The sequence below is a fragment of the Hordeum vulgare genome, chromosome 3H (assembly GCF_904849725.1).
Source record: "Hordeum vulgare subsp. vulgare chromosome 3H, MorexV3_pseudomolecules_assembly, whole genome shotgun sequence".
In the NCBI taxonomy this organism is placed as follows: domain Eukaryota; kingdom Viridiplantae; phylum Streptophyta; class Magnoliopsida; order Poales; family Poaceae; genus Hordeum; species Hordeum vulgare.
The window spans coordinates 378,393,829-378,401,759 of record NC_058520.1 but is presented as its reverse complement, the minus strand read 5'-3'; the positions used below and the strand labels follow the sequence as shown (position 1 = coordinate 378,401,759).

The 7,931-nt window shown below is 44.0% G+C and overlaps 1 protein-coding gene across 1 annotated transcript; it reads left to right on the top strand.

Annotated features, from left to right (window-relative positions):
* Window positions 1–564: 564 nt before the first annotated feature.
* Window positions 565–4,382, top strand: LOC123443913 (calcium-dependent protein kinase 1). The gene is made up of 8 exons (XM_045120472.1): window positions 565–1,369; window positions 1,961–2,104; window positions 2,183–2,335; window positions 2,645–2,760; window positions 2,850–3,017; window positions 3,320–3,447; window positions 3,539–3,638; window positions 4,058–4,382. The coding sequence occupies exons 1-8, from the start codon at window positions 703–705 to the stop codon at window positions 4,142–4,144; spliced, it is 1,563 nt and encodes a 520-aa protein (XP_044976407.1). The 5' UTR covers window positions 565–702; the 3' UTR covers window positions 4,145–4,382.
* The last annotated feature ends 3,549 nt before the right edge of the window (window positions 4,383–7,931 follow it).

Sequence of the window (7,931 nt, the reverse complement as noted above, 5' to 3'; positions counted from 1 at the left end):
GAGGGCGAGACCCTACCCCCTCTTAGTCATTCACGATGGATGGTGCGTTAACAAGCGAAATTCAGTAGGAGCTGGGGGGTGGGGGTGGGGTCTTCAGAGGTGCCCGACGTTGGTCGATACACAGTGTTGTTCTTAGCACGGTAGACACTTTTTCTTTGTAGTTTGTTTGGTCATCGGTGGTTGTATCTAGTCTTATCTAGATGTGGTGTTCATGTTATACTGGTTATTCACAGTGAGTGATAATATTCATGTTATACCTTTACTAAAAAAAGGTATGGTACATCTATGTGTAATTTCAAAAAACGAGATTAATACTTTAAACGTCATATTTAACAATCGCAAAGCAACCTTAGTAACTTCATCACCATAGATACCCTAGTTGTTGGGAGGGGCAGATCATGTTAAGACTTTCGAAGAGGAGTCGACTAAACTTGTGTCACAAGATCAACACAGTGAATCCGAAAGAAAAACACAGTGATTTCACCGGCTCACGGACGGACAACCTCCCCGCCACAACCCGGCAACTCGCTTCCCTTCCGCACCCACCCGATCGATTCCCCCACCCCAACACCGCAGCGCAGATCACGCGGTCTCCACGGTCGTCTCTCCCCCAAAACTCCCACGCTAGCACCGCTGCTGCTTCAAACCCCGAGCGAGCCCCCTATCGCCTCGATCTCCCTTCGTCAAACCCATTCGCACACAATGGGCAACCGCACCTCGCGCCACCGCCGCGCCGCCGCCGACCAGCCGGCCGCGGCCCCTCCGCCGACGGCCCAGCCCAAACCCCAGCCGCAGCCGAAGCCGAAGCCACAGACGGCGCCGGCCCCGGCCCCGACGCCGGAAGCGGGACAGGTAGCCATGGGCCGCGTTCTGGGACGTCCGATGGAGGACGTGCGCGCGACCTACACCTTCGGCCGCGAGCTCGGCCGGGGGCAGTTCGGGGTCACCTACCTCGTCACGCACAAGGCTACGGGCCAGCGCTTCGCCTGCAAGTCCATCGCCACGCGGAAGCTCGTCCACCGCGATGACATCGAGGATGTGCAGCGCGAGGTGCAGATCATGCACCACCTCACGGGTCACCGCAACATCGTCGAGCTCCGCGGCGCCTACGAGGACCGCCACTCGGTCAACCTCATCATGGAGCTGTGTGAGGGAGGGGAGCTATTCGACCGCATCATCGCGCGGGGGCACTACTCCGAGCGAGCCGCCGCCTTGCTCTGCCGCGAGATGGTCTCCGTTGTGCATAGCTGCCACTCCATGGGGGTTTTCCACCGGGATCTCAAGCCCGAGAACTTTTTGTTTCTGAATAACAAGGAGGACTCGCCGCTCAAGGCCACTGACTTCGGCCTCTCCGTCTTCTTCAAACACGGTGAGCGCTTCATTTGACTCAGTCGGGTATGGATTGAATTGTGAGAGATTCTTCCCGTCTTCGACTTGATGTGGATTTTGGTTTGACTTTTAACCGATTCCCGTGGATCGAGAGGTTTGAAGTTGGGAGGTGCTAAAATTAGAGCTAGATACGAGACAGCAATTGGCTTATGCTTATGTCATACTTAGATCTTGTAGATGTTATAGCTTTGATTCTTGTTGTGTGCTGTTGTTGGTATGGGGATGTAGTGATCCACCATCTACTCTTAGTTCTTTGGGGACAGCTCTGGCTTGGTGCACAAGGTGATAATGAAATGACATTATAGATTTGCATTATTTACATCTGTGCACAATGTTGTTCCTATCATTGATAGTTGAGGGAAAAAAGGATGGCATATATACCCTGCAAAACATGCGTGCACATGTACCAGAAATGACACCTAAATTTTTCCGACGAAACCAGATGCTTCACATGCAAACTGTTGTTGCCGTGCTCTTTATCACTAGAAAGTACAAAATAGAGCTGGCTTTTAATTTTCTTTGTATTCACGGCATGTTTAAAATGAGCTAAGGCCTACTATGAATCTTACAGGGGAGCAGTTTAAGGATCTTGTTGGAAGTGCGTATTATGTTGCTCCTGAGGTTCTGAAGCGGCACTATGGAGCAGAAGCTGACATATGGAGTGCTGGGATTATTCTGTACATCCTTCTGTCTGGTGTTCCTCCTTTTTGGGCAGGTGATGTGTGCCAATTCTCATCCGAGTTAGATTTTCTGCTTTTTATTTATCCATTAACACACATGTTCTATTTTCCAGACAATGAGGATGGCATATTTGAGGCTGTCTTGCTTGGTCACATAGATTTCTCATCTGACCCTTGGCCTTCAATATCTAATGGTGCAAAAGATTTGGTGAAGAAGATGTTGCGGCAAGACCCCAAAGAGCGCTTGACTGCTGCGGAGATTTTGAGTAATTATCAACTGCTCTTTCTGTTATCATGTGACTGCACACACATTTCATAGCATGTCATTCTTATTTGTAAAGAGATGTGCACTCGCCTAGTAGATTATTAGCAGATCAAAATCAGTCATTTGTCCCAGTGTATTCCATCTGTATTTTTTTATACAAAGCACTGCTAATAATGTTATTAGTAATTCAGAAGTAGATTACTGAGTTTATTCTCGTTGTTGAAGACCTGTCATCTTTCTTTAGGGACTAAGTATTCATTTATGTGCTGTTTGGAAATATAATTTCTGACCTAATACTTTACACATTCAGATCACCCATGGATCAGGGAAGATGGAGAGGCTCCAGATAAGCCACTTGACATTACTGTTATCAGTAGAATGAAGCAGTTCAGGGCGATGAACAAGCTTAAGAAAGTTGCATTGAAGGTTATTGAAGACTTAATAATATTTACCTTTCCTGCTGGCATTGAGTTTCATTAGCAACTAAATCTACTATTTTCCTCCATTATAACCAGATCGTTGCAGAGAACTTGTCTGAGGAAGAGATTACAGGCTTGAAAGAAATGTTCAGATCCCTGGACACTGATAACAGTGGGACAATTACTCTTGAAGAGCTAAGATCTGGTTTACCAAAACTTGGCACCAAAATTTCTGAATCAGAAATTACACAGTTAATGGAGGCGGTATGTTTGTACTCCACAGGCATATACTATTGTTTTTTACATGCTACATTCTCCCATACCATATGAGTTTCCTAGAACCTACCTTACTTCAAAAGAAAAAGAAAATAGGCCACTTGCAACTTCGCATAGTTTTCTTGACGATGATGTATCAATGTAGACCACAAAATATCATTGTGTGCTCATTTGGTAGGAAGAGTTTGATGGTAGCATGTTTAAAAGTGCTTTGCAACTGTTTCCAACTTCCCTTAGTTCTAGCATAAGCCATTTTGTGTCCTTATTCTTTTTCCTTTATGACAAAACAGGCTGATGTTGATGGAAATGGGACCATTGATTATTCTGAGTTCGTATCAGCGACAATGCACATGAATAGATTGGAGAAGGAAGACCACATACTTAAAGCATTTGAATATTTTGATAAGGACCACAGCGGGTAATTGAACTTAACTTGAATGCCATATTCTATTATTTTGAGTTCTGACTGTTTGCATTGTTTTTCTAATTGCTGAAATCTGTGTGTGCAGATACATAACAGTAGATGAGCTGGAAGAAGCTCTGAAGAAGTATGACATGGGGGATGATAAAACAATTAAAGATATCATTGCTGAAGTAGATACAGATCATGTAAGTCTATGTTACAAACATCAAAATGATTGCACATAAAATCCACTTGTTCATATGTGTGCCATGTGCACATGTCGACTTCTTTCATGATGCTGTCATCTCTTTTGTTTTGCTTTTGCTAGGAGTTACTCATCTATCTATATTAGTGATGTATATAAACACATTGAACTAAATTCATGTAGATAAATCATAAATATAAATAAGAATGTGCACAATGTATCTTGACCAGTTTGTTAACTGATTCTATGACTCCATCCGTAAACTTGTATCATCACTACTTCTGCTTCACAAGCCGGCATGGAGAATGACAATCATTACTGACCCTATTTTACATTTTCGGAGCTACAACTTGAGTTAACAAATGGCTGCCTGTCTCAGTTCATCACGGTGCTAATAATTTTCTTCTTATTAATTGTCAGGATGGAAGAATCAACTACCAGGAGTTTGTTGCCATGATGAGAAACAACAGCCCTGAGATTGTTCCAAATCGGCGGCGCATGTTCTAATTATCTTCTACTGTAACTTCTTGAATACCGCTTAGACATCTTCCTGGCCCCATTATCTTCCAAGAATACTTTCGAGGGATGTGTCATTTCGATGTTATTGTCCCTCATCTTTGGACTTGGTGTGTATTTCCTCGATCACATGATTGGTTCAGTTGCTGCAGCGACGGTGTTATGATCATATGTCGTACTGCCTCCTGATCATTTATATGAAAACAGGCGTTGTTTATCAGTTTTTTAATGATTATGTTAAGCAGCGCTACATTATTCTGGACAAACATATCTCAAGTGTGGTTCTGAATGTCTGCTATGAAATGGTGGTATAGACGCTGACGCGCCACCTACAAATTGCGAACTATGCTGTTGAACTTACTAGAATAATTGCCCATGTGTTTGTGGATGGGTGATTGTCGAGATAGGAGGCATGATGTAGCTCCTGGATTGTTCGGCAAAGGATTAAAACACTCTGATTACTCCACTCACGCGATAAAGGTTTTATCCAGGTTTAGGCCACCATTACGGTGTAACACCCTATTCTTGCTTTCGCGTGTTCTGTATTATTTCCCTTCTTTGGAAGTGGAGTTTTTAGCCCCATGAACAGTAAAACATGGAAAAAATTCAAAAAAAATCTGAACTTTTTTTTGGAAACATTGATTTAAGTTTTATGTGCTCCTAAAATTTCATATCGAAATCACATTCCTAGAGATGGTGGCAAAAAAATGATGCTTCAAATGTGTTATTTTCAAAAGCATTTTGGAGTGTTGATTTTTGTTTTTTGCACGACCTCCACGAATGTCTTTTCAAGATAAAATTTTGTGAACATGGAAAACTTTTGTCAATGTTTGCATAAAAAAATATTTTTTGAATGATTTTTCATTTTCTTTCTTTTTGATTTGATTTTATTGTTCAAGACGACTTTTCATCTCCTTCCTCCTTTACAAGTGTTTCCCCCTTGAGTTTCTAGTTGACTTCCCGTCTGTTCCTACATGACAACAAAATCGAGGATAATAGACATCCACTATGAACAATGACCGCGTGCAGACATCCACTATGGACAATGACCGAGTGCCCTTCGGACTGTGTACACGTTATCGACATCATAGATTAGGGTATGGCAATTGTCATCGTACTACGTGCTTAGGCGTTGAACATGCACACATCGTGCTCTGGGATGGTCCACCAAGCGCCCTTGGTGGCCGTAACGGGGATCCTTGGGTGCGTGGCAACCGAGTGCCATTGCTATGACGTGACTCACACCCCGCCAAAGGAGACCCCCATGGGACTTCAATACCAGCCCCACGTTGGGGATCGTAGTAATTTCAAAAGAATTCCTACGCCATGCAAGGATCTATCTATGAAGAAACCAGCAATGAGAGAGGTTGTAGAGCATCTTCATACCTTTGAAGATCGTTAAGCGGAAGCATTACTAGAAGGCGGTTGATGGAGTCGTACTAGCAGCGATTCAGATCGTGGTGGATTTCGATCTATGCGCCGAACGTCGTCGCCTTCGCGTTCAACACACGTGCAACCCGGTGACGTCTCCAATGCCTTGATCCAGCAAGGATGGAGGAGAGGTTGAGGGAGAGCTCTGGCAGCACGATGGCGTGGTGACGGTGGAGCTACCTGGTACTCCGGCAGAGCTTCACTAAGCACTACAGAGGACGAGGAGTATGGCTGCGTGATACGTCCATTTTGCATCATGCTTTCATGTTGATATTTATCGCTTTTTGGGCTGTTATTTCACTTCACGGTACAATACTTATGCCTTTTCTCCCATATTTTGCAAGGTTTACATGAAGAGGGAGAATGCCGGCAGCTGGAATTCTGGCCTGAAAAAGGAGCAAGTTTGAGATACCTATTCTGCGCAACTCCAAAAGCCGTGAAAACCAACGTGGATTTTTTTTTGGGATTTATAAAAAATACTGGGCCGAAGAAGTACCAGAGGAGCGCTAGCAGGAGGCCACAAGCCTGCTAGGCGCGGCCTCCCCCTGGCCGCGCCTAGGGGGCTTGTGGGCTCCCACTTGGCCCTCTGGCTCCCCCCTTTTGCTACAAGAAGAGTTTCGTTCCAGAAAAAATCAAGAGGAGGCTTTTCGGAGGATTCGCCGCCGCCACGAGGCGGAACTTGAGCAGAACCAATCTAGAGCTCCGGTAGGACGATCCTGACGGGGAAACTTCCCCCCCGAAGGGGGAAATCGTCGCCATCGTCATCACCAACACTCCTCTCGTCGGAGGGGACTCATCACCATCAACATCTTCATCAGCACCATCTCATCTTCAAACCCTAGTTCATCTCTTGTAACCAATCTCCGTCTCGCGACTCCGATTGGTACTTGTAATGTTGCTAGTAGTGTTAATTACTCTTTGTTGTTGATGCTAGTTGGATTACTTGGTGGAAGATTATATGTTCAGATCTTTGATGCTACTCATTACCTCTCTGGTCATGAATATGATTATGCTTTGTGAGTAGTTACTTTTGTTCCTGAGGACATGGGATAAGTCATGCTATAAGTAGTCATGTGAATTTGGTATTCGTTCGATATTTTGATGTGTTGTATGTTGTTTTTCCTCTAGTGGTGTTATGTGAACGTCGACTACATAACACTTAACCATTATTTGGGCCTAGAGGAAGGCATTGGGAAGTAGTAAGTAGATGATGGGTTGCTAGAGTGACACAAGCTTAAACCCTAGTTTATGCGTTGCTTCGTAAGGGGCTGATTTGGATCCACTAGTTTAATGCTATGGTTAGACTTTGTCTTAATTCTTCTTTCATAGTTGCGGATGCTTGCGAGAGGGGTTAATCATAAGTGGGATGCTTGTCCAAGTAAGGGCAGTACCCAAGCGACGGTCCACCCACATATCAAACTATCAAAGTAACGAACGTGAATCATATGAACATGATGAAAACTAGCTTGACAGAAATTCCCATGTGTCCTCGGGAGCGTTTTACCTCCTATAAGAGTTTGTCCAGGCTTGTCCCTTGCTACAAAAGGGATTGGGCCACTTTGCTGCACCATTGTTACTTTTGTTACTTGCTACTTGCTACGAATCATCTCACCACACAACTACTTGTTACCGATAATTTCAGCGCTTGCAGATATTACCTTGCTAAAAATCACTTGTCAGATCCTTCTGCTCCTCGTTGAGTTCGATACTCTTACTTATCGAAAGGACTACGATAGATCCCCTATACTTGTGGGTCATCAAGACTCTTTTCTGGCGCTATTGCCGGGGAGTGAAGCGCCTTTGGTAAGTGGAATTTGGTAAGGAAACATTTATGTAGTGTGCTGAAATTTATTGTCACTTGTCACTATGGAAACTAATCCTTTGAGGGGCTTGTTCGGGGTATCTTCACCTCGAACGGAAGCACAAAGAGTTGCTCCTCAACCTGTTGCACCTACTGAAAATATTTGCTATGAATTTCCTTCGGGTATGCTTGAGAAACTGCTAGCTAATCCTTTTACAGGAGATGGAACATCACATCCAGACTTGCAGGTTTATTTAAGCTTGCAGGTTTGCCCGAGGATGAGGTCAATAAGAAGGTATTTCCCTTATCTTTGAGGGATAAAGCATTGACATGGTATAGGCTATGTGATGATACTTGATCATGGAACTACAATCGGTTGAAATTGGAATTTCATCAAATTTTTTATCCTATGCATCTAGTACATCGTGATCTGAATTATATTTATAATTTTTGGCCTCGTGACAGAGAAAGCATCGCTCAAGCTTGGGGGAGTCTTAAATCAATGTTATATTCATGCCCCAACCATGAGTTCTCGAGAGAAATTAT

Excerpts from the sequence above, each read along its gene's own strand:
- LOC123443913 (XM_045120472.1), top strand. The coding sequence starts at position 703 with ATGGGCAACCGCACCTCGCGCCACCGCCGCGCCGCCGCCGACCAGCCG. Across the intron at positions 1,370-1,960 it reads CTCCGTCTTCTTCAAACACG|GGGAGCAGTTTAAGGATCTT; the intron begins GTGAGCGCTTCA and ends TGAATCTTACAG. Across the intron at positions 2,105-2,182 it reads TGTTCCTCCTTTTTGGGCAG|ACAATGAGGATGGCATATTT; the intron begins GTGATGTGTGCC and ends TCTATTTTCCAG.